Raw genomic sequence first — 27,180 nt, 5'->3', positions numbered from 1 at the left:
TTACTTAACTGTGAGATTTAATTTGAATGTATCTGATTAAAAATAACTTTCTCTCTCACTATTCGGGCAATGATTAGTTAGTGAATCAGAGATCATGCAGTTTGTTGCATGTCCTTTACACTGTTCTATATTATCTGATATAATGTTAGTGTTGTGATATTTCAAAGCCTGATTTATGCCATCTTCAGTAGCAGTTCTATTGGAGTTAACATGAGTAAAGGTGGCATCACTGGGCCCTTACTTTTCTAGATTTTTGTTTTTGTAACTTGTAACAGTTGTGTTTTCTTTCCTTTTTTTTATTCATTTCCTCAACAAGGTCCGTTTCCCCGGCTTTTAATGTGAGAGGGGATAATTATCCCTGCACCATTGGCACTAATGTGTACAATGCCACAGACTTCTCTCCAGGTTTCTATAAGAGGTTTGTTTAGGTCAGGAGTGGCCAAACTTACTCATTTTCTGAGTCACATACGACAACCTTCAGAAGTTCGAGAGATGGGGCACGCCTGCTGGGGCTCAGGGCTTCATCCACGCGGGAGGCGCCTGACAGGGCTCGGGGCTTCAGCCTTGCTCTGCTGAAGCTCTGAGTCCCAGCAGGTGTGCCTTGCAAGGCTGAAGCCCCAAGGTCCCCCTTCCCCCTGGGCAGAAGCCCCTACCCCACCACCTCGCTGCAAGGCAGAAGTCCTGATCTCTGCCTGTGACCTGATCTCCCCCTGGGACCGGGGGGGAGATCAGCTAAGGTCACTCAATTAGGGTGAACTGCAAAGAATGGGGCAGGCAATCCCGAAAGCTGGTGTATATTCCAATACTTAGATTTACCGAGCCAGCACATAATAGCTTCTATAATACCTCACTGGTTACCCAGAAGCCAACAACACAGTTCCCTTAAAACAACCTAGCCTTGGGCCTCAACCGAGACACCCAAGTCATATATGATGAGGATCACTGAAAATCTTATTCATCATATAAAAAAGTTCTACCAATCCCAAAGGATAGGACACGTTAACTTCCAGGTTAATGAATATTCCAGATCTTACCCAAATATACGCTTACCACCAATTCTTATTAACTAAACTAAAATTTATTAAAAAAGAAGAGAGAGAGTATTAGTTAAAAGATCAGTGTACATACAGACATGAGTATAATTCCTGAGATTCAGATTCATAGCAGAGATGGTGAGCTTTGTAGTTGCAAAGAGTTCTTTCAGAATTGGTTCATAGGTTATAGTTCAATGTTTATATTCAGGGTGTTCCAATTTAGGACTGGAGATCTCAATCTTGGGCTTAAGCTTCTCCTGCCTGAAGCATTAAGTAGATCTGAGATAAAAAGGATTGGGACCCAAGGCATCTTTATGCAGTTTGGAGTCCTTAGGCAAACAATAGGCAATCATGGATACTTTGTTGTAGACCTATTTCCTAAGCATCATTGGTAATTAGTTACCCAAATTAACACAGGGCAGTTTATCCATTAGGCAGTCTATGATAAACTTTAAAGAGACATATAGACAATGACATTATTTCACCCAAGATTCATCTAGCTGTTAATATTCCCTTTTGATATTTGAATCAACAGCCATAGTGACAGACAGGAACTGTCTGTTTACATGGCTAACATTTGACAAGATATGAGTACACACATACAATTAGTATCGCCTCTAATTTCTAAAAATATAGGTTTGCATTTCAAAATTCTAGTCTATCTACCATGGAATGGCCCTAATTACCGTTTACTTACTCTTCTAACATTTCTCTAATGGTTGGCTTTGGGTCATTTAGCCTGCAAGCTGCTTAACCATTTCTGGCCATGTGTTACACTTTGTATAAGATTTGTTGGAATTATATGACTGCGGTAGCAACAATGGTTTGCATGGTCATACTTTAATCAGATAACATCACCCCCCCCACACACACAGAGTCTGGTAGGTGGAGAATGGGGAGGGGGGTCTGCAAGATGCACTTTAATTGTAAAAGAGCCACAGTTTGGCCACCTCTGGTTTAGATGCTTCATGAGATCTTCCACCCTCTCATGGTAGACAAGTCAGCTAACAGCTACCACATACTGATTTATTAATTTTTTCAGTGATAAAAATCCCCTTATGTAAATCTCCTAATTGTTTAATTTAGATTGTAATTCCTTTTTAAAGAAAATTCTATAAAGCACCTTGCAAAATTATATTGCTAGCAGTCTATTATCAGTACTAATACTTCCACCACAGTCCATTTACTTCTGACAATTATATCTCAGCCCTCCAGCCTGTGCTTTGTAGAATTACTCAATGCAACAATTTAGGTTTAATTCATAACCTGGATGCTGAATCCATGATTTTTTTTTAAATCTCTTACATCTGTTTTTCCTCTTCAGTCTCAATGGATTTGTTATAAAATGACTTGTTCTGTCGATAGAAGGTTGATATTATTCATTTTATGCAGTCCAGATCTAATAGTTCCTTGGACATTTCCATAAGTAGCCACACTGAACTTTAAATGACCAGCTTTAAATTTTAATTTACTTGCCTCAGATAGGCATGAACCCTTGGTAATCCTGCTTTAACAGGATGAAAATCCATCCTGAGAAATGGACACTTAAGAAACATTTATTAATTAAGGAAGTTTCAAAAAAGGTTTTCTAATACTGGAAATACTTTCTTCTCTTGTATGTTTTAGGTCTTTGATTATGATTTTGGACTTCAGGATGACTTTATTGGATCAGCTTTTTTGGATCTCACGTCACTAGAATTAAACAGGTACGATGCTGGTGTGAAAGTCCATGGAGTCATACATGCACAGTCCTTGAGGTGTCAACTAATCTCATACTTGTGGCATTGCGAATAGAATTTTCAAGATGCTTAAAAATAACAAGCCTGTGCCACTTCAGCTAACAGTCAAAGGACACGTAGCCTTAGAGCATTGCTGTAATATTAATGTTAATAATAATACTGTGTTGTGTCATTGTACATAACACTTGCTGTAGTACCTACAGATGGCTTAGGATGCAGCCATTTTATTTTTGTTCCCATGATTTTTATTGTTGTTCTAAAATTTAGCTTTCTTCTGTTTTAATTGAAATAAATTTTATAGTTTAGATTGAATTACTTCAGTATGTACCAGCTGCTTAGAAAGCATGAAATGTGAAACTGTCAGGATCCTGACAAGGGCAGTTGGGACCAAGGTCAAACCTGAGGCTGAGAGTAGCAGAGGAATTCGTAGTCAAGTTCCAGGCTGGGGTTGATAATAAGGATCAGAGTCCGAGTCAGGTTTCAGTGGCTGGGTCAGGAGGAAAGGTTCAAATTAAGCTGAGGTTGAAGCCAGGACTTCAAGAGCATGAATGGAATGATTGTGGCAGCTACAGGAGATGCGTGCTGTTGCCAGACACTTCCTGGAACACCCCTTCAGTTTATATACAGCAGGGAGCTAATCAGTAGCTGTGAGGTTGCTGCCTTGCAGACCTCTTGAGGCAGGACTTCCCATGGTCTGTGTCCACAGCAAGTCATGGGTAGTGGGGCATGAGCTGGTTATAGCTGCTTCTGGGTTGCAGCATGGAGATGTTCACTGCCTGACAGCTCTATAGATCCAGGTTTGAGACATGTTGGTTGGCTCTTACACAATTGTATTTAGAGGTTTGTCCTTAAGAATAGATATAAACTAAAATTCATTAAAGTAAGTTGTTTCATATAAAATGTGGATTCTGTTGAGCCTGGTGTTTCAGAAACGTCATTAAACTGGTGCTCAAAATGCAGAATAAATGTTTGTCTTTTGGTCTGCTAGACCAACAGATATCAACTTGACTCTGAAGGATCCTCACTACCCTGACCATGATCTGGGAACTATATTATTATCAGTTCTACTGGCTCCCAAAGAAGAACAGAGGGAAATGGTAAGTTTAAAAGTTTCAGAAAGTAAGTGTCAACATGTTTTCACTTACAGAACACAGATAATGTGATCCTTCCATGGTCAGATGATTGGTAGCATAAGAGGAGACTACAATCTTGAAACAAATTTGTTATAAGTAAACACTATTGATCACTGTTTATGATGCATTTGAGCGAAAGTGTCCTACTTCAGATCAGATCCTCTTGTGAAAATAGTGAGGGATACGGGTGGAAAATAAATGTACAACTGTCTCAAACAAAATTCCAGGTGAATATTAGTAATTAATATGGAAGTGCACTGATGAACCATTTTCTTGTTAAAGAATTTTGGACCTAGTGCTGCAGTGTCAACATTTCAACCATATTCCAGTGTTGGAATGAAGAGGGAAACTTGTAATAATTAGAATTTCTGCTTCTTGGCATTTAATTGTGGAAACACTGGATATTTTTTGATGTCTTAGTAAAGTGCCATAAATGAAATGACCATTTCTTTTCTGCACTTACTGTAATTTACTTCTCCATCATGCCATAGAAAAGACAAGGGCATGGCATAAAGATGATGGTCAAGAACAAGGTTTCAGAGATTGGGAGAAGAACAAAAATAAATGCATTAAATAACTTAAACAAACATTTTTTTGGTCAGGATGGATTTTTGTTAAGTCAAGCTTTTACCAGGTAACTATTTGCTTCAAGAAAGAATCTGTGAAATCTGCAACATATTAAACCTGATTCACGGCTTCATAAACTAGTTCTCTCTCATTTTCAGTTAAAATCTATAAAGAGAGACAAATTTATTTAGTTTACAATACAGAACATGGATGCAACTGTAGCTTTTAAAAATATGAGAAAGTTAAGTAATGAAGAATTAATATTTATATTGTGTCAAATTTTATTCCTGAGCATATTTGCTATTATTTATTTATGCTGACTGCAAAGCTATCACTTTTCATTCAAAGGATGACATTTCATAGAATCATAGGATACAGCAGTAACATCAAAATGGGCACTTTAAAACACTGGAAAATGTTGACATTTATATGGGCATTTGGGCCATTAAATGCAGAAAACTTGAGCTTTCCTACAGGATTTGCCAATTTCAACATGGATTCTCTTTCCTACAACACATGTTTTTGGTCCCACACGGGCAGAAAATTGTTGTAATCTCATGAAGAACTCCTCTATTCAAATTAATGGGAAACCTGAGTCTACCCCTAGAATTTCACAAAGGAAGTAGAGAGAATCCCTTCTGGAAAGCAGCATCAGCCTCTTGACAAGTTATATAGTGAGATGAGTTTTAAGACCCACTGTATGATAGTAAATCCTCCCCACTGCCTTTTCCATTCCCCCTCTCAGTGAGATCACGTAAGAACATGGCCAGTGGTTCATGGAATTTGGGTTGACATATTTGTCTTTTATTGCTCTGAATTATAAATAGATTTTATGTGAAATAGATTTCAAGAAATATTTAGTACTCACTCCTAAACACCAAAATTGAAAAAAATCCTTTTAATCTTCTGGGTGTTCAATAGGGAATGTAAAATCCGCCCACCACAACCAATGATCAAACATAAGTCTTACTACCTGAACCAAGCATCAAAGGTCAAGTAAACCAAGCTAAGTGGTTTAACAGTAGGTAGAACAGAAAAAAAGTTTGTCTCCATGTTCTTTCGCAGACTGTATTTTACCCTGTATAAAACAGGACTGTAGTATATAGTACATAGTCTTGTTGGGGTGTCATACAACTACTATGTACTTAGGGAAGGCTGGGGAGGACTGAAACATTGTTTTTCATTTTTCCTCCAGCTATAATTAAACCACCAGTACATGAATGTGTATGACTGGTACTTGGAATGCTGTAGAGTTAGAGTTCTGAAAACAATTCTCCCACCATTAAGTCCCCTCATGACATTCTGTAAGAGTTGCTTGAAAAAAAGACAAACCTATTATGCGTATATTCAAAAAATGGAAGTGCAGTGTCTCTCTTAAACAACGGCTTCATCCATTTTGCTCAGCACAATATCCTACAAATTTGCATCATGACAAATATTTCTGATAATAAATTGTAAAACATATCCGAGATTAAATCTGGTCATTAAAGCAGGCATTACTGAGCTATTTGGCAACAAACCTGTTGCTCAAAGTGACCTAACTTGTGAAATTGGAATTATTCTACTTTAACATTGGTTTAACAGTCAGAAGAATATTACTTTTTTGTAAGGAAAACTTCTGATGTAGAAAGTAACATTCTACAGATTTTTTACACATACTCAAACACAGTCATATATTGTGCTAGTCACTATTGAGGAAGAATGACCATCCATTACACAGTGAAATCTAAATATACTGATAATTACCTCATAACAACAGCATGGCTTCTTCATTCCTGCCCCTCAACAGGATCTTTACCTTATGGGATAGAAATTGAATGTGAGAAAGGACAGGAGTGCACAGGTTGGCTGGCTTGCAGCCTCTTCCAGATTCCATGGATTATGATGGTAGCAACAGGAAGACATGCTGTTATGTTAGATCTTCAACTCCATTTACTTTCTATATATTATTTTAGCAAAAGGAACAATTTTATTCTTCCATTCAAACTGTGATCGCCTGAGACCTCCCATTTTGAAGAGGGTCTGAGACCTTCATTGTTCTACTTTGTAATTTGAGGGTGGAATTTCTTATTAAAAAATAGCATGCCAGGCTATGCATATTGGAGTAAAGTTCTAGCAAAGTTACATTAAAAGAGTTTGTGTCATTGTGAAGGAAAGAAGACCTACCAGCTTAACACTGAGTTGGTTCATAAGAATGAGTCAATTATTTAAAGATTCAAGATGCAATATATCTTGTGTTCTGCTTCCACATTATTTACTTATTTATTTTATTTATACATAGAGATTTTAAAAAATCGTATTTCATTCCAATTAAACCATCATGCTAGGGCGTTCTTTTAAAAGGTCTTGTAATAGTGAGAGTAGTTTTCAGGGAATTTAATGTAGATGAGATTCAAGAGACAGTTTAATTATATTAGAGATATAAGGCAAAACCTTTCCCTTAGTTATTCCTATGCAACTTCATAGGCAAGATGTGGTCCTTATAAAATAATTATTCAAATAACACTCCAAGAGTAAGTAATGAGAGTGGATGGTCTGTAGTGTTTGAGTAAATAATTTTCCTTTTTACTCTGCCATCTGTATTGGTACAGTATACTTCTTAATTAAGGTGTGCTTTGGAATAGGACTGAAATTTTTGGAGCATCGCCAAACATGGTTTAATAGTTATAAATACTGGAGTTAGAAGTACACCTCTACCCTGATATAGCGCAACCCGATATAACACGAATTCAGATATAACACGGTAAAGCAGCGCTCCGGTGGGGCAGGGCTGCGTGCTCCGGTGGATCAAAGCAAGTTTGATATAACATGGTTTCACCTATAAAGCGGTAAGATTTTTTGGCTCCCGAGGACAGCGTTATATCAGGGTAGAGGTGTACTGTTTTTTAGGATGTCATAAGTTCAGAAACATCCTTAGGTTCAAAGAGTAGGGTATCCCTATGCTACTGACCTGAAGGATAGTGCACTAGGAGCTCTGCAACTTTTACACCATCATTCAGCTGTGGAGATTAGTCCTGGTACTCATGCTTCCTGCAAGGATTCTGTTCCTCTCTTCAGCCGTTCCTGAACAAACATTACCAGTAATTATGAACCTGTGAACTATAATATTGTTTGATGCATTTGTGATGCAGATTACAAAGTCTGATATGATCTTTTGGTCCCCAAACCAAAAGGATTTGGAGTATCATGGCAGTTAAATATTTAACCATAGTGTGTTGAAAGAAGGTAAGGCTTCACGTGTTAACTTTTGATGATCTATCAAGAGTAATGTGACTGAGTATTGGAGGGAGCCACATCCTTTTTTCCCATTTGTGAAATGTTGAGGTGTTTTGGTTCTGTGTTGTAGGGAAAGGCGGTTTTGGAGGTTTGGAGTTAGTCCCTCAGGTGATGAAAATATGTTTAGGCATGTTGTATATTCTTATCTGTGCTAACAGATGTGTGATACCAAATGTGGAACACTGAAAACATCAAACAGTATTGATTCAAGAATAGTAGGCATTTGATTACAAAGGTGCCCAGCCTTTGTCACTTAGAAATATCCAAAAGAGAGGTGAGCCATACCCAGTCTTGCACACACTCGCTCACCTCTCCAATGCTGTCGAGCACTCTCTCTGGTTTATCTGCTTGAGAGAAGCTCTGATGGGATGCAGTGTTCAAAATACTGACTGGTGAGAGGATTTTCCTTCAGATCTGCAGCTGATGTATCCAGTTTCCTCATATAAAAACATGCACTTTCTAAAATACAGAAAATCTGTGAAAGCATATTAGGTACTGTGAAAAGTGAGATGATATAAATTGTGTAAAGTTATGCTAAATATTCTACATTTCCGATATTTCTTCTAGTGAAAGAAGAGACCTTAGCTTAAAGGAGATTCAGTACAATATTGGTATAAGCACATTCACAATGCATTATTAAAATATTAAAATATCATGAATAAAAATTGTAGTTCTATCATTTTAGGGCAATTTTAACTATAAAAACTATTTTTCTTGAGTTGCTTTCCAGAAATGGATCCTAATTATGTATTAGTTGCAGTAGCACTAGTTCCAACAATTCTAAATCAAAAAATCTTGTGTATTTGCTGTGTGATGCTAACACTGTCCTTTGCTTACATGAATAATGCAGTTTGAATCATTTGTTGTGTAGACTGGCAGTTTTGGATAATCAAATACAAGCAAAAGAAGAGTTGAGAAAAATAAAATATGAGAAGCACTAGAAAAATGGTATTTCTAATTACAAAAAATTAAGCAGTAGTGTATGAATGATTTTACACTATTAATTGCTACATATAAAAAATCTAATTAGAAAAAATGAGGCCTAAAATTAGCTTTAAAATTATCTGTCATGTTGAATAAAGCTTGTTTGGTTTTTTAACTCACTGCATTTGTTTATGATAAATAGTTGTTTTGTAAAGTGTAATGTAAAGCATGGCATATATATAATTTACAACTGTATGCATACTGATTTAAAAAGCATATTAGTGTGCCTCTTGTAAACTTGTGTCCTGTATCATGGTCATTTGTGCTATTCTGCATGCATGAAATTTTTCTAGCTCTTTCTCTAGCAAAGTTCAATGCACAGATTTCATCATTGGAGAATTTACAAAGTATCTGCATGTTCCATTATATTTTCTAGAACTATAAACTGCTTGGCTAATGTTAGAAGATTAAAAATAAAATAAAAGCTAAAAATCCTCAAATATACAAATGTTACAAGGATGTTACAGATGAATGCAAATAAAACCTGTGGTACTGATTTGTTTCTGAAGTGGTTTATCCCAAATGATTATGCATAATCTTAGTTTGATGTTAGAAAAAATATACCCATTGTTAAAATGTAGTTGATTTGTTTGTCCCCTTGAATTCTATTATGTATTTATGTATCTGCCTAAAGGTTAATAATATCACAGAAAAAGAGAATGAAAGAATGGAATGGATTCAGGTCATGGAATGTTTTCAAATGATACAATTTCCTGCAGTTCATCTATCAGTCTGTTTTGTGCTATGCATTTATTTCATTGACTTCTAAGCAAAGTTGATTAGATTGTTATTGCTACAACTTTAAACTTATACTGCAACAGCCTGTGTTAATATTGATAAGCTCAAACATACAATCATGCATTTCTGTAGCTAGAATACAAAATAAAGTTCTCAGAGATGAAATAGTATTAGATTTCTATCTGATTTAGCCTTGGGGGCCAATTGTCTCCTCACGTAGGCTGTTATCCAAAACACACTGTATTCAGTGCGTGGCAGTGTGGTACAGTAAATAGGACTCAGGAAATCTGAGTTCTCGACTTGGCTCTGCGGTTGACTCAGAGTGTGATCTTAGTCAAGTTACTTAACTTCTGTATGCCCCAGTTTTCCTATTTGTAAAAATAAAGGTAATGATGCTTACCTAACATTGTAAAGCCCTTTGACATCTGTGGATGAAAAGTACTTGCTAAGATTTGAATATTATTTATTGAGGACAAAATTTGGCCCTTTAGGTTTAAACTATGCTTTGCAGCTTAAATAAATACACATGGGTTAACCATTTTTTTCCAATTTTCCAGTTAAAGTTTTATTTTGGGTATGGAAAAGTCTCATGATTTATTTTAAGATTATCAATAACATACATCTTTCTCCCCCTCCACATTTTTTTCCTCCATGCAGTATTTTTATTTCCTGACTGTGAAATCTCATATTTTAAATCTCTTTTCAGACCACCTGAAAAAGAAAGTGACTAAACTTAAGCAGAGTGCACAATTTGCTTATTTTGCAAGGGACAAAGAAAGTTTCAATGGAACTTAATGCCATTTTATTTGTTCACACTAAATGAAAACTTACATTGCTAAAATAACATTAACCTTTTTATGAATATAAGTTACACAACTTAATTGCTCAAGTAAAATGCTTGATGTGGCAGTTGGAACTCAGATAAATTGTCCCCCTGCATCCTGACCAGTAGAATCTATTCTGTTCAGTGATTAAGAATTTGTGTCCATGCTCGTTCCTCCCTCAGAAATGACAGTGAATGATTCCTGGGAATGCTAAATTTTGACAAATTATTCAGGTAATCTCATGTGGGCCGCTCCTTTTAAAAAGGAGTCAGAACAAATATCATAATTTTGTAAGATGAATGCCAGAAAGTGTAGTGTGCCAATAATAAAAGGTTTTTGGAGACCTTCAATTCTTTAGCAGTTTTAGTATACAACATCCTGGCTAGACACTTGACACCTTATAAAAATCTTGCTTCTCAGTGCTGTGTATAAAATTTAACTATAAAAAAGGCAGAAAGTGATCAGTGCTTCATAGCACAGCAACAAAATTTTGAGAATGCTCTAATTTCTTATCAGCAGAAAATAAAATCCAGAAAAAATTTCAGTTGACCAAAGTCTCTTGAGCAGTCAAGGAGTGCTTGGTGCAAGTCTGGAGATGGGCAGAGAACAACGTCTTTAAGCAGCCTTTGTGTTCACCTGATCCTAGGATCAACAGGCACTAGCCTGGAGCAATGAAGATCAAACTAAAGGCTGCTGTATCTTATGCCATCTGCTACTGGTGGCCAGGGATTAGCCAGACACGTGGGAGCCCCAGTCACACACCTTTTCCCTGACCACTTTGCTAATAGGAGGGTAGTATTAAAGATTCTATAATGGCTGCACACCACACAAGGATGCCATTATGCAGGAGGTATCCACCTGTGGCTGTATCTGCTGCGCAAAGGAGCTAGAGTACTCTAAAGTATTGGAGCATGTGTTCCTAAAATTCAAAGCTTATTACTCAAGTGATCAGTCAAAAATTGCAATTGCTTTTAAAATAATTGAGTTTTTTTCATTGCTTTATCCACTTCCCTACTTTTTTTAATTTTAGACATTCTTTGCATTCATTACCTTAATTTCTCCAAAAATATTAGGAGAACCAAATCCATCTGAAGAGTTTGCTTGAGTATGAGAGAGGGTTCTAGTTGCCTTGATTTCAGTCCTGCGTAGTTGTCACTGGAAAATATCTGTCACTACAGTAGCTGTGATTAAATGTGGATTGTCCCTTTGGAAGACAGTTAGCCTCCTTTTTTCTATGTCTGTCAGAGTGAAAGGTAATTAAAATTGCTTTATTTCATTTACAGACCATGCTAATGAGGAAGAGTTGGAAAAGATCAAGTAAGGTAATTCTTAGCATGTGGTCATTTAGCATTATTTTTTAGAAGATTGATATGTCATACTAAATATTTCTCTTAGTATTGCATACCATGGCACAGGATTTGTTCTCTATTGAAGTTATATTTTTATATAATTTTGGGGACAACTGAGTGAGCCTTTTCAATAATAACGAAACAACTCAAGTGTGTTTTTACAACCTTTTAACTTGTCTCAAATCCATCCAAACGCTTCCAGTTGTTTATGTAACTGGCAACCATGGCAATGTTTTCCCTAACACTGGTAACCTATCATGTATGGTAAATTTTCTTTTGTACACACCAGGGCCTAAAGATAAAAGTTCATGCGCTAAGCTGAAAGATATGTGAGGGTCTCTGTGTCCCAATATCACTTAAAATCAAATTAGAAAAAAATAGTTAAATTGACTGAAATATGCAAGCATAATGTTTCTATCTTGATAGTTCTAAGGAATTAAATCCTCTAACCACAGGACAGACACAGGATAAGCAAGAGTAGTCAAGTTTTCCTACTGTACCCCCACTCCAACAATGAGCCTCAACTGTTATTTTGAGGGACCAGGTCAGGGAGTAACAAGTGGTAGCTGAATAGGCCTATCTCCAAGCCAGTTCAGATGTTGGCTTTTCTGCTAACACTCTCCACCATAGTGTAAGCCAGTTATGGTTGTGTATGCAATGTACACATCTGGCTACTAAGACTGTCTGAGATCACCAACACCAAACAAAGTTTAAGTTTTACGTATTTTCTGTGCATGTTTCTGTAAAGTTAGTGCACACTTTAAAAAGTTTTTGTTCCTTTTTTTTAGGAACTGATACCACAGAAGTACAGTATGCTCTCTATTAAGCATATGCTGTGTATAGTATAGGTACTGCTCTTGAGTTGTATTCCTTTTTATTTATGTAACTTTAAAAAAAGTAGGAAAACAGCTGCAAGATTTGAAATTGACTGCAAATCTGATTTTGAGATTAGCTATTTATCCTCTAAATTCCTTAAAACATATTAGCCATCCAAGGGTGAGTCTTATTTTTTTAAAAAAACGTGGTTTACTTTTCTAGTATATAAAAAAACTTAACTATTGTGTCATTGCAGAGGGCAATTGTATATTACATACTCAATGGAAAATGCTTAAATCAATATTTTTATCATTTAATCATATTTAAAGTACAGAACTAGGTTTGCGAGTTCCTGGGTTCTGTTCCTGGCGCTCACATAAACTTCCTATGTAAGCTTAAGCAGGCCACTTATCCTCTCTTTTTTCTTTTCCAAATCTGTAAAATGAAGATGATAGGTAATTATCTCACAGTAGTGTGATGAACAATAATTCATTGATGTTTATACAAAACATTGAGCTTCTTAGATGGAAGATACTATGGAAATATGATTATTAATTTAAGCATTTTCAGCAATTTCCATAATACACAGGGAACTCGGATTGGAGTTCTTCTGAAGTGCTAATGAAATGTTTTTGTGGGGCTGGTGAAACACATTGGTTTATGTATCCTGCAAATGAAGCTTTAACTTCCAGTGTTGTAGTACCTTCATTCAAGTGGAACTTCCCTAGTTTGAAAAGCAATTTCTCATGCTTTATCTGCATTTGACAATGAGCAGTTGGCAGCCTTGATAATCCAAAATGCTTGATATCATAGTTAAGAATTCTCAAAAATGTCCTACCTATATGATTTGTTTTATATTCACTTTCATGTTAGAGTCATTTAACAGCAATTTCATTTAACAGTTGCAGCTCTCACTGATAGGCATATTAAAAGGTTTGGTACATACAGAATGTATTAATTTAAATATTGTATTAATGTATCTATAATTCACTGAAGCCAGATTCACTGGAGTTCATATACATAGAGGTGCTTCTAATACATATATGATGGTGACAGTCAGGTGATAAATTGCATATCCATGTGATAAACTGCATTTATTGTGCATCTTAGGCCATTTCACTTGCACTTTGCCCATTAATCCATCTTCACCAGTACTATTTCTACAATTGCAAACCTCTGAGCAACTTCAAACAGCTGCCTTTTTAAATTAAAAAAAGCAACCTGTACTAAAGATGTTTTCTTGTCTTCACAAATATAGAATTTCTTCCAAAAATTGCAATAATCTGAGATGCAGGATGGATCAATATTAAATGAAGTATCACTGAGGTTTAAGGAATGTCTGGAAATAGGTACTTTATATTATTGTGTAGGAGGGAAATCTTCTGCTCCACCCCCTCTTCATTGGGACACAGTACTTATTTGTGGACCTAGGAGCTTGAGATATCAGACCCTAAGATCATGATATGATTTGTTAGAAAAGCTATTAGAGATAACTTTTAGGTGTATCTAAAATGTATTAAGTACATTTTTAACCCTCCAAGGTCTTTATAGTTGCACCTATAGTAAGGGAATCTGGCTTTACAGATTGTGGGGTATGAATTGCTTTTATAAACTCCCTAAAACATTCTAAAAGTAGTTTTTCAGTAATTAATTGTAATAATTTGTACTTATGAGAGTCAGCACTATGTCTATGTGGTAAAACGAACAATAATAGCTTTTCAAGTTCTTTCCAGTACAAAATACTGTGATACAACTATTAATATAACTAGAACTTTCATGAACAAAGAACATCAACTTGAATTGGTTGGTTATGAAAATGTATTGGAAAAATAGATTCATTTCCAGTCCTTCTCCATCCAAAGGGAAGATGACGTCCGAGGCCCTTAGTAAACTGTTGTCCGACTATCAATGAGTGTCTCATTTGCATCTCTTAATCCTTTGCCTTTATAACTTTTTATACTCCTATACAGTGCAATGCTATCTGGAAAGGGTTAAAAATATCTCCTCTATATTATTGAGCCCGAAGGAAGTAATAATCATAGAGAGAAATGAGTAGCATTGTTTTTTTTTAATGTAGTATTTATCCTTTTTGTACGAGATGCGGCATTCCCATTGCTTAAGTACCCACTCACTATTTTCGTCATCTTGATTTCCGTTGATGAGGTTTCTTTCTTTCTCAGCTATACTGCCAATAATAGCCTTTTTTTTCCCCAAAATGAAATCTTATTACTTCTGGCACTCACATAATGTGAAAATGGGTTGTGTTTAGTGTTGAAATCAAAAGGATAAATAGTAAGCTTGTGGCCAGTGAAACAGTAAATGAACTTCAGTATTGATTTATATGTCATCCAGAGCAAATGTGTTATCTGCCCAAAACCAAACATCATCTGATCATAATAAGAAACAGGAAGGGGATAAAAATCTGCAAAAAAAAAAAAAAAAAAGAAGAGTTTCAGTTGCAAAATGTTAGATTATTAGTGTTTACTCACACTAATAATTGCTAACTTTACAGACACTACTCTCACTGCGAGATATAATATACACATTTAAGATCCAAGTTTATTATTAAAAAACAGATGATGTAATTCTACCTGCATTCAGCAATTGGTTGGGATTTTTTTTCTTTGTGTAGACTTGGAAAAGCTAAAGGCTTTCCTCATGATTATTTCTTTAATAAAGCTGTATTTTAGTTAAAAATGCAGTCCACTCTCATGAAGGATATGGGGATGCCTGTAATACTTTAAGAATATTATATGTCCCATCCATTTGTTTGTTATGGTAGTTTTTGCTATATGAATACAAGGGGTTAATTCAAGCTGAAGTTGCTTTTATCTATGCAAGAAGGGGGTCGAGAGCTTCAACTAGCCTGTTTACCATCCCTTGATGGACAATGCAAGTGTAATTTGCTTTTGAAGTTTTACCTCTGACTGGGTGGAGTCCAACAGGCTGGCTTGTAACCACAGGTGGGAGAATCAGAAGTGAGAAAAAGTATAAAAACGATCTTTGGAGAGTAGGACAATTTCTTAAGGACAGGGCAGAGAGTGAGGAAGGGTCTGATGTGGAGATGGGGACAGACTGGAAGCCTGTGTCGCTTTTTCAGTAGATAGATTTACACTTTGTGTTCCTGAGCACCACTCACATAAAGGGCCCCCCTAAACATAAAAGTAGATCGACTCAGTTGGAAAACATCTTTCAGAGGGATGATCTCTGAACCAGGCAGTTTTTCAAGAGATTGCTTTAAGGTTCCAACATCTGAATATAGATTTTTCAGCAATATCATCAAATTGCAAGATATCACTATTCTTTTACTGAGAGACAGACTAAAAAGCAGTAATGAATGCGCTATCTTTAGTGGCCTTCTGTGCTATTTTATGCATTTTACCAATTCCCTTTCTATCAAAGTAAGTGATGAATGTGCTTTTGGGGTAAAATCCTTTCTCACTGACTTCAGTGGGGCCAGGATACCTGAGCAATACATAAAACTTTTGAATTTACTGATGTTCTGGAAAAAATGTGGACCACAAGATAGTGCTCCACCTTTTCCTACAAGAAGTTCTCTCTTGGTGTTAAAGCCAGTACCCTCATGGGACATATATCTTCTTGTATCAAACTTTTGTACTCCAGGGGAGTAGTCCCTCATCACTCAGCTTCAAATATTCAAATTCCTTAAACTGCAGAATAGGTGAATCCACCCAGGAAACTCAGTGCTATACCGCAGGCATTCACAGGCCCACTAATCATTTACACCCATTGAGAATCTAGTCCAGGCTATGTACGATGTCACTTTATTTTCTTACTATTATGCTAGATGTCCCAGCAGCAATGTCCACACACAGTCTCAGAGCTGGGAGCAATCTAGCTGGAAACTTACTGCTGCATTTTTCATGGCATTGCTGACACAGTGGAGTCAATTTATAAGGGAATTTTCCATTTCACAATATTTTATTCTTGCCATTTTGTCCTTAAACAGGATTCAAGAAGTCAAAACTGATTTTTCTTTACTTTCATCTTTGACAGAGGTCAAAAGGTCATTTCTACCAGATATAAAATTGAGTGAATTCAATTTACAAAATCAGGGATTTAATCCCACTTTAGGGACCCAAAGCCCAGTCCTAGATGGATGGCCACATTCTTAGTAGAGAAGGCCAGCATGTCCAGGAAAGATAGTATGCAAAGTGGCAACATGGACCAACATCCAAACATGAAAGCTGACCATACAAGCTGCCCTACGCAGAATTTTTCAGGAATATGATGCTCCAAGCCATGGTTCCGCCTTAATCCTGACAATATAGTCTCTTTTTGTCTGTTAGTATTCATTTACTGTTCTCCTCTCTTGTATTTTTACTACTGGCTGCACCAAATAATTTAGTCATTGGGCACACCAACTCAATAGAGAATGGAAAATGTTGACTGATCTGTCGATTTCTCTTCTCTGAGAAAGGCATGTCCAGGGAACTGTCCCTCCTTATTCCTTTGTGTATGAATACGCTTTCTACAGTTGGATTTACAATATTGTAAAGTAAATCCAAATATATCCAATTAGCTTCTCAACTGAGAAGATATCTGACATAAAGCTATTCCATTTATTCTTGCTGAAGTTAACCAATTTACTAGTCATAGAATGCTTTGAAAAACTCTCTGAAAGGGACCTCCAGGCTGGGCCCACATATGACTGTTAAAATATATTTTATTCTTTCTGCCTCTGGCATGACCAGCAGGGGACCCTACCTCACATGCAGGTTACAGACCCAAAATGATTGGACCAGTGTAAGGATAAAGCACATAAACCAGCATAAGAACAACTGTTAGACAAACACCTGTCAGGGATGGTCTACATAATACTTAGTCCTGCCATGAGTGCTGGGGACTGGACTAGATGACCTCTCGAGGTCCCTTACAGTCCTATGATTCTAATTTCCATATCCACTATGGTTAACTGACAGTTCATGGAATTCAAATAACTGACTGTGTGCAGGGAGTTGTAATGATTTAGAAATAGGCAAAATAGTCATCCTGGATGTTGGAAGTGAGAGAGAAGTGCAATTCATTGCTATTGGAACTGTGGTCTAAATCCTCCTATGCTGGAGTCAGAAAATGGGCTGGTTTTATGCAAATACAGTATGTCCACCCTTTCTGCTAGTTTCGCTTAAGAAGCAGTGGTATAGGAATGATTAACATTAGTGTCTAAAGTAAGCTGCTAAAGATAGCTGCTTTCAGCTACCTGAGAGGTGTTCCAAAGAGGATGGTTCTAGACTATTCTCAGTGGTAGAAGATGACAGGACAAGGAGTAATGGTCTCAAGTTGCAGTGGGGGAGGTTTAGGTTGGATATTAGGAAAAACTTTTTCACTAGACGGTTGGTGAAACACTGGAATGCGTTACCTAGGGAGGTGGTAGAATCTCCTTCCTTAGAAGTTTTTAAGGTCAGGCTTGACAAAGCCCTGGCTGGGATGATTTAATTGGGGATTGGTCCTGCTTTGAGCAGGGGGTTGGACTAGATGACCTCCTGAGGTCCCTTCCAACCCTGATATTCTATGATTCTAAGCCTCCTAACAAGCAACTGAGAAGGTCTCAGTTTAATTCTGGCAAATGATAGTGTTGCCTTACATGCAGTGTGCAATGTCTGCACCAGGTTACATATCCAGATGTGGAGCTGGGTAAACTAGAACATTTGTTTATCAACAACCATTATAGAAGTCAAACTTGTGTTTACCATTAAAAAGTCTGAATCTTTCAGCACTAACAACACAATGTTATGCAATTACCACAGTTTTTCTTTAAGCTTTGAATAGGATATGTCTGTGATAACTTATAACAGTTGCCAGATGTTGACTTGATAATGGCTTCTACTTTATAATATTACAAACATTCTTAAAGGCCCTGACTAAGGACTGGTACACACCTAAAACTTAAGCTGATCTGGTTATGTCACCGGAGGCTGTGAAAAATTGTATGCCCTCTGCAATGCAGTTAGGTCAACCTAACCAACACAGGAGATGCAGCTACTGTAGAATTCTTCTATCAACCTGGCTACTGCCTTTCCAGGGGATGGATTTACTACAGAGATGGAGGAACCCCTTCCATCTCTGTAGCAAGCATCTACACTACAGTGCTATGGTGGTGTAGCTGCACTGCCTCTTGTAGTGTAGACGTACCCTCAGGTGATTAAGCAAGTGCCTAACTTTGAACATGTGAGTAGTTTTTGGCAAATTCTTGAGGAGTCCACTGAAGGTACTGGCTGTCCAATATGATGAGTAGAGCTGGATGGAAAACACAATATAACTGCCATTGGGAAAAATTGGGGGGAAAATATTAATTGCAAATCAGAAGAAAAATTCAAATATTCGAAAATTTTCATGGGAGCTAAATTCTAAAAAAAATAAAAAAAAAAAATCTGTTTTTCGAGAGCCAAAACAGAATTTTTCATCCTGCTCCCAGGGGCTACCCAACTCCTCAGGGAGAGTCATACTGCTTAGGTAGTTGGGGTGCTAAGAAGCCTGGGCTCTCTGGTAACCCATCATGTAAGCGGCCAACGAGCTGAGGGTTTGCAAGTCCTGGGACCTTGACTCCCCAGCAACCTGTCTGACAGGTTGCTGAGGAGCAGGGGAGTCCTAGGAGGCCTATCTGCCTGGTTTTCATCAAAAGTTTTGACTGAATCTGCACATTCCCATGGAATGTTTTGATTTCATTGAATCAGCATTTCTGATGGAAAACCAACCAATGCTTGCTGTGATCAGTGACATCATTCTGTCTTTCCATAAACAGCTTTATTTTACATCTATACATACCACTTGCACTTCACACTCTCATGAGTGTCTAATTAACATGCTAAGTGCAATTAAGCACAGTTTGCATGCCAAGAAAAGAATCCAGCTGCTGATGCTTTTTTATGTAAGACTCTTATCATCATCAGTTTGGCAGAGGAATTTTAATGCAAGACAATACCTTATAGCAAAAGCTTGCCAAAATAAGGCCCTGGAAGGGAATATTGTTCATTTAACCTGAAAATTATTTTCATCTCAGTAATGGCCTGCTCTTCTCCCATTGAAATCAACAGCAGAATTCCCATTGACGTCAACTGAAGCAGAATTGGGCCTTAAATCTGGAGGGCATAGTTAAATTTGATACATTAATGACACATTAAAACACATCAGTAAAACCCTCTAAGTGCCTTAATTTAAGGAAAGGTGCAGTAACAGATTATCTTGCACGTTTAGTCAAACATAATGGAAAAAAGTAGTTATTTAACAATTATCAGCTCTTCTCTGTCATGTCATGGTGTACTGGTAAAATTTAGGGGAAAATGTGAAGATAGGAAATTGTCTTCTAAAATAAGGCCTTTGTTCTTAATTAGGTCTGTAGTCAGTATATTTTTTTAGTTCCAGTCTGTAGTTTGAAGTAGCAAACTTTATGGTTTCAAGAAAATCTTCCCTCCTTCACCTTCAGTTGCCAAGGAAAAGTTGTTTTGAGCTCTGGTAGTGGTTCATTAAGAATATTATCTATCATGTTAGTACTACAGTATACAAAGCTGGTATAATAAAAAAGAGACTGAAGTCCATTCTCCATCACTTCAGCTAGAAATATTTTGAATTATAGCAAGTTTTTATTTTAATTAGCAGCATCCCAGTAAAAATATTTTGGCATCCTGCAGTGTGTGTTTGGAAATTACTTTTGATTCAACAGACCTACAAATTGTGGTAAAATAGTTATGACATTTATTGCCAAAAGAAGGATGAATATTTACGAATATTGTTCCTAAATATTTATTTTCCTTTCCATTTACAACATTAAATTATGCACTTAATTTTAACTTGCATTACAGCCACAGTTTTTGTCAGAACTTAGTGACAGGATTGTGTATGTTGTCTAAAATATACATTTTCATGTATTTTAATTTATAAAAAGTATTTGCAGTAACTGCAACATTTGCTTTGCCCATCTTATTGATTTTTTTAAAATGTTGCGTGCACTTTTGGAACAAGTCTAATTTTGTACAAAGTGAAAGGCTGAAACTGGTGGCTGGATGAGGTGATGATTTTATGCCTGATTCAAGATGTTTAAGTGTGTAGTCACTGATTTCTTTTTCCCAGTGTTGGCAGCATTGTCAAATGGTTTCCCTTATTAGAATGAAGGCACAGCTTCCAGTGTTGCATGAGGCTTCATGAGCTGAGAATAAAAATGGGAAATAGCACATTATATTATAAAGATTATGGAAGCAAACAAAAACACTGATTGGTGTGATATTTCTTAATTCAGAAAATGATTAATATGTTGCAATAATAATTTAGTATAATTTGGAAGTGGGAGGGGAATGATAATTTTTAAAAGTACTTTAATCTGTAAAGTATGAGAATTTTCACTTTCATAAAATATCCACATCTAGATGTCAATTTGTCAGCAATAAATGATGTTTACAGAAAAATTACTGGGATGATAGCAGGTAAGAATCAATAGCAGAGCAAAACGCTTCAGAATAGTGGCTACCACACTAATATTTAAAAAGACAACAAGAAATTCAGTAGGGCTTATATTTGTGTTAAATGTGAGTGGAAGAAGAGAGCCTATCTGGTTAATTATCAAAACAGGTAAGTAATATTTCTGTGTAAATGTTAACGTTTTCAGTGTTCACTCTCTGTTTCACAAGTTCAGATGGGTTTAAGTACAAGTGTCCACATGGTTTTGATAATCACTTTAGTCCAGTCCTGGAATTCTTGAATGGAAGAGCACTACTGATGTTACCAAAATGCACAAATATATGTTGAAGTTTAATTCCATTTTCTCTTTGCAGAGATTGAACATGCACTAAACTTAGTCAATAGACTCACTTTGGTGAAAACATACTAACTTTCTGCAATATTTGTAACACATGTGAAAAGAGCAGTTACATCACTAACTGAAATATTCAAACACAGCTAATTTATCTCTGACATTTACACTATACTGTTGTATTATACTGGATAGAAGACAAAGACTATATAATGACTGTCCTTTATTGTTGACCCTAATTCTAGAACTACTTGATGTGGTGATGTGCTTTGTAAATCAGAATGGGAATTATCATTAAGATGGCAGAGAAGAATTATATAATACTACAAGTAGGCAGGAGGGAATACTGACAGTGGAAATATTTCCTTTGATGCATGTACACTTTGTGGCATGCTTCTTTTACTGAATCTTGAAATGTCAGGTTAAATTATGGATAGCCAATCATATCAAACTACTGCAAATAAGGACTCTTCGTCTGTGTCAGAATTTCTGAGAGAAAACAAGATATCAAGAACAAATTTGAGAGAACATTTTGTAATCAGGAGCTATGTTTTAAAAAGGATACAAGGATTTTTCCACAACCAGTGAGGCTGTTCTCTAAATTCCCTTTTGGCACATGTGGCTAGTAGATCCACTAGTAGTTGTACTTAAAAGTTTAATTAAGCTTTTAATTTTTTGTTTTGTTTCTAAATATCAAGTAATGGTCAAATTAGGAAGTGACCTACATAGACATCAACAAAGGGATGTCTGCTGAGAATATAAAGTGGTGCCTCTGTAAGATTGCCCCCACCCCGGTGTTTTTGCATAATAGTCAAGTGTTTGTGGGTATAAGAATCATTTTAGGGACTGCAGATTGTTGTCATTTACACAGCCATTCTGAACTTTATTTCCCTCCTCTTCTGTAGTCCTCTTTTTTTCCGCCCCTTCCTGCTTCACATAGTGCTTTGCACTATTTTAATCAAGGTTTCATCTCCCATAATATTTTTGGCATTCCTTTTTCAGTTCACTCGTTCATACAATGCCTCTTCATCAGATCTTAAAATATTTATTTAATTGCAGCATAATTATTCCTGTGGGCCGGGGGAGGAGATTATATCCTGGAAAGCAGTGACTCCAAAAAAAGATTTGTGGGTAGTGGTGGATAATCAGTTGAACACAAGTTCCCGATGTGATGCTGTGGCCAAAAGAGCTAATGCGATCCTTTGATGAATAAAGAGGGGGATCTTGAGTAGGGGTAAAGAGGTTATTTTACTTGTGTATTTGGCCCTGTATTTGATTTATAAAAAACCCCCAAAATCTACCGATAGTTTGAAAAGTTTGTTTCCCTTATGTTTCAATAAATGCTGGAAGAATAAATTACAAAAGAAATGTTTGCATATTTTAACTAAATCTGTTTTTTCTTTAACCTGAAGTTTCAGCCCCAGAGTTTACGCCTGTCAGACATGCACAGAAAATCTCAGCTCTGGAGAGGAATAGTCAGTATCACTTTGATAGAGGGATGTGAACTGAAGGCCATGGATGCAAATGGATTGAGTGATCCCTATGTGAAGTTCCGGCTGGGCCATCAGAAGTACAAGAGTAAGGTAACTTCTTTTAACTGTGTTCGTACTTAATTTCTGGAATTTTGTTGTATTACTGCTTAGGTTTTACAGCACCTAGAACCTTTGTATAGTTGTCATTTATTATTACTAAAATTGAGGTAAATATGTGGATGAAGAAAATGAAGCGTTGGAAAAAGAAGTAATTTTTATTTTATTTTTCAATATGCCAAATACAGCAATATTATGGTAACATGCCCAGAAGTTTACATTTACTCCCCAAACTCTCATCTAGGGATTACGCCAGTGCCGGGCTCTCTTTTATGCCCCATTGCAGGGGTTGTTGATGCCTGTGAAAGTGATTTCTATTTGCATGGGACTGAAGCACCTGCAGATCAAACCAATCTGGTTTGTGTGTTTGGGTGTACCATAGGAACTGGTCACCCACTTACGACATCTATCCTTACAGGACACTGACTGCAAGTAACAGCACAGTTTTGGGTTTTTTAATTTATTTTTCCTTTCCTTTTTCATTGTCCTAATTAATTGCTCAGATTTCCAGGCTGCTGTGAGGAAGGATTAAAACTAGGGCTGTTAAGTGATTAAAAATTAATCATTATTAATTGAAGTTTTAATAGCACTATAAAATAATAAAATACCATTTATTTAAATATTTTTGGATGTTTTCTACCTTTTCAAAGATACTGATTTCAATTACAACACAATACAAAGTATACAGTGCTTACTTTATATTATTTTTATTACAAATATTTGCCTTGTAAAAAAGATAAACAAAAGAAATATGTAGTATTTCAATTCACCTCATACAAATACTGTAGTGCAATCTCTTTATCATGAAAGTTGAACTTACAAATGTAGAATTATTATTTTTACGTAACTGCACTCAAAAATAAAACAATGTAAAACTTTAGCTCCTACAAGTCCACTCAGTCCTACTTCTTACTCCTCCTTTAGAGGAGCTGTCTTGGCTTATTGAAGAGGTAGGATTTTTTTATCTCAGAAAGTCAGTATTCTGGAGATGGGAGGGGTGTGAGTTGTGCAGGAAAAGGGTGAATTCTTGATGCTGCTCCTATTGGTTTGGATTTTGGGGCTTGCCTGCCTCCTGTCCAAAGGGGAAGACAGTTACATCTTAGAAATCTACATTCAGTGTTTGGAGGAAGCCGGGAGAGGAGCAAGCAATAACTTGTGCAGGAGGAAGGTGAGGGAAGGTTGCTTGCTGCTTCTGGAAGGGTGGTTTCTGGTACTGGACTCACCTCCTTTTACTGAGCTAGGTGGGCTCCCTTCAGCTGAGCGAGCCCTTGTTTCCAAGGGTGGATTTTACCTCAGGGATTTGGCATGCAGCAGGGGAGGAGAGGCTGGTGTAGGAAGCTGAGCTCGTCAGGCCCCTGTTTTCTGAGTACCTCCCTGGAGTGATGGGCCAGCCGGGCGCAATGGGGCATAGCGCGGGGGTGGGGGGGAGGGGCGTTGGACGGTGGTAATGGGGCATGGCGCTGGAGGGATGGGGGGGTCGACCCCCAAAGTGAGGGGCTGGCTGGGGGTATTGGGGCACGGCCCGGGGGGGTGAAAGGGGTTGGTCCGCATAGCGAGGGGCTGGATGGGGTTAATGGAGCAAGGCATGGGGGAGTGGGAAGGCATGGCCATGAGCACTGTACTTTGTTTAGTTGTCAGGATGGTCAATATGAGCTCTGTGTTGCTCCCCCCCCCAAAAAAAATGTTTCTCTTTATCTTTTCAAACTGTTTTTCTCACAAACTCAGACTGTGGGGGACTAGACAGTTTAGAATTATCTAATCGGATATAGCTTAATAGCTACATTGTCATTGTTTGGACCAACAGAGGTCAGAAGACACCACATATTTTTTTGGAAAGAACATTGTGTTGAACATGGTTCCAAAGAAACTAATGAAATAATTTCTTTTCAAACATTTCAGATAAAGTAACGTGCAACATATTTTCAGCTTGAAGAGTAAAACAAATTACTTTTCTGTGTTACATGTCTAAAAAATAATCTTTTAATGCAATGTTTGCTTTGACCAGCCTGGTCAAAGCAAAGGATGACATAAAGACTAATAGAGCAGCCAAAACCACTTTTTTTTTCCTTTAGAAAACCCCCACAGGGAATGTTTTGCCTGTTTTTTTTTTTGTTTTTTTTTTTTATCTAGGTACTTTTTTCAAGTACCATTTTTCCATACCCTGGGTTTTTTGCTTGAAACAAACAGCCTTCACTTTTGTAGTTCCAAAGTGAATGATGCAATACTGATGGGAAGGACAATATGATTATGCTGTATAGTTTTAGAAACTGCCAATTGTCTTCAGACAATTGTTCCATATTTCACATATTTCCATGTTTTTTCTGACTTAGTGTCTTCATTCTGTAAATACAGTTGGAATGAATGTTCCTTATTTTTACTATGCTAGTGTTTGGGCTTGAACCATAATTACTATATGGATGATGGACTCTTGTCTTATTTTGACCTTTTCACTCCCTGACTCTATGATTAACTTTTAAATTATAAGAAATTTTGAAATTATAATACCTATGCATTGTGTTGTCATGAACTCCTTATTGGATACCATAAAGCTTTTCAGATGTCTGAAGGTCTGTTCATCATAGAATCAGTAGGGTGAAATCAGCTTTCCTGCATCCTCTTGCATCTCCCACAACTCACCAATCCATCCATTCCCACATAGAGGCTAGAATTAACAAAGTTAATTGCCACCTGTTTTATACAGAGTTGTTGAATGTTACTTATTTTTAATTGTTGGCATCTCTAAGCTGACACATTTTTATATGTACAAACCAAAACGCTGAAACCAAATTTTCACCCATACTTTAATGTTAACTTTTGGATATTTAATTCTACTAAAAATGATTAAAGAATATACTTTTTAGTTCTTTCAAAGGTCTGTAAGACTCCTAGTGATAAATCCAGTGGAATGTGTGGCCTTTGTTGAAGTTAGTAGTTGCCCCATACGGAAGACATTGGGCCAATATCCACTCCTGCTCAGTACAGGAGTTAACCACTACGATTAAGCTATGATGGAGGGGATTGCTTCTTTTTCTCTAGAGAGGGCTCGGTTTATAGATTATATGTTTCTTCTTTGAGTAGCATTCCTCTGGGCCCAGTGAACATATGCTTTTGATCTGAGATTTTCAGTAACAGAGCCCATTCAGTTCATACATCCACTTTAGACCTCCTCGTAGCTTGGACTGAGGATGTCTAGAGTGGATGTGTGAGCTTCACGGACAGACCGCTCTCCATTCCTTCTCAACTGCCAGATGACCTGAGACTGAAACTTTATTTTACCTGGTCCCAATTTTTTCCTGGAGTGCACCTTTACTGTAACTTAGTATAGTTTAGTTTAGTCTAGTCTAGTAAGTTATTTGTCATTATTAGTTGCATAAGCCCCCTTTCTATTTCTGTCTGGTTTTTTTCATCTCACACCTTCTTCCACCTCTTTTTTTGGGTATGTCTACCCTACGAAATTAGGTCGAATTTATAGAAGTTGATTTTTTAGAAGGCGATTTTATACAGTTGATTGTGTGTGTCCCCACACTAATGCACTAAGCGCATTAAGTCGGTGGAGTGCTTCCACAGTACCGAGGCTATCGTCGACTTTCAGAGTGTTGCACTGTGGGTAGCTATCCCACAGTTCCTGCAGTCTCTGCCGCCCATTGGAATTCTGGGTTAAGCTCCCAATGCCTGATGGGGCAAAAACATTGTTTCGGGTGGTTTTGGGTACATGTTGTCAATCGCCCTCCCTCCGTGAAAGCAACGGCAGACAATTATTTGCGCCTTTTTTCCATGCAGCCCCCATACTGCTTTCAGCAGACAGTGCAGTAGGACTGCTAACCATCGTCATTGTCATCCACTGCTTCTGCTGCCACTCTGCTCTCCTGGTGGTCTCACAGGGCCGCTTCTGCTGCAACTCTGCTCGGCTGCTCTTGTCTCACCATACCATGGCAAGCGTGCAGCCCACTCAGCTGTTGTGTCCTGACAGCAGATGGTGCAGTAGGTCTGCAAAACTGGTCATCCAACCACCGCTTCCCCTGCAACCCTTCTCTCCTGCAGACGCCATACCACGGCAACCATGGAGCCCACTCAGATCACCACGGCTGTTATGAGCATTGTAAATGCCTCACACATTATCATGCAGTATATGCAGAACCAGAACCTGCAAAAGCAGGCGAGGAGGCGATGGCAGCGCAGTGACGAGAGTGATGAGGACATGGACACAGACTTCTCTCAAAGCACGGGCCCCGGCAATTTGGACATCCTGGTGGCTCATGCCGTGGAACACCGATTCTGAGCCCAGGAAACAAACACAGACTGGTGGGACCGCATATTGTTGCAGGTCTGGGATGACTTCCAGTGGCTGCGAAACTTTTGCATGCGTA

General features: G+C 37.4%; 1 protein-coding gene across 4 annotated transcripts in view; it reads left to right on the top strand.

Annotated features, from left to right (window-relative positions):
• MCTP1 (multiple C2 and transmembrane domain containing 1) overlaps positions 1–27,180 on the top strand; it is a 448,799-nt gene that overhangs the window by 218,262 nt on the left and 203,357 nt on the right. For 3 of the 4 annotated variants that reach the window (XM_074952853.1, XM_074952856.1, XM_074952854.1), the window contains exons 4-7: positions 2,661–2,740; positions 3,762–3,870; positions 11,579–11,617; positions 22,637–22,807. In XM_074952853.1, coding sequence (XP_074808954.1) covers positions 2,661–2,740; positions 3,762–3,870; positions 11,579–11,617; positions 22,637–22,807 — 399 coding nt within the window. The remainder of the gene's footprint in view (positions 1–2,660; positions 2,741–3,761; positions 3,871–11,578; positions 11,618–22,636; positions 22,808–27,180) is intronic. The other variant, XM_074952855.1, reaches the window with a different exon arrangement.

This window comes from Natator depressus, chromosome 5, assembly GCF_965152275.1.
Source record: "Natator depressus isolate rNatDep1 chromosome 5, rNatDep2.hap1, whole genome shotgun sequence".
Lineage (NCBI taxonomy): Eukaryota > Metazoa > Chordata > Testudines > Cheloniidae > Natator > Natator depressus.
The sequence above is the reverse complement of the archived record's forward strand: the minus strand, read 5'-3'. Positions and strand labels throughout refer to the sequence as shown.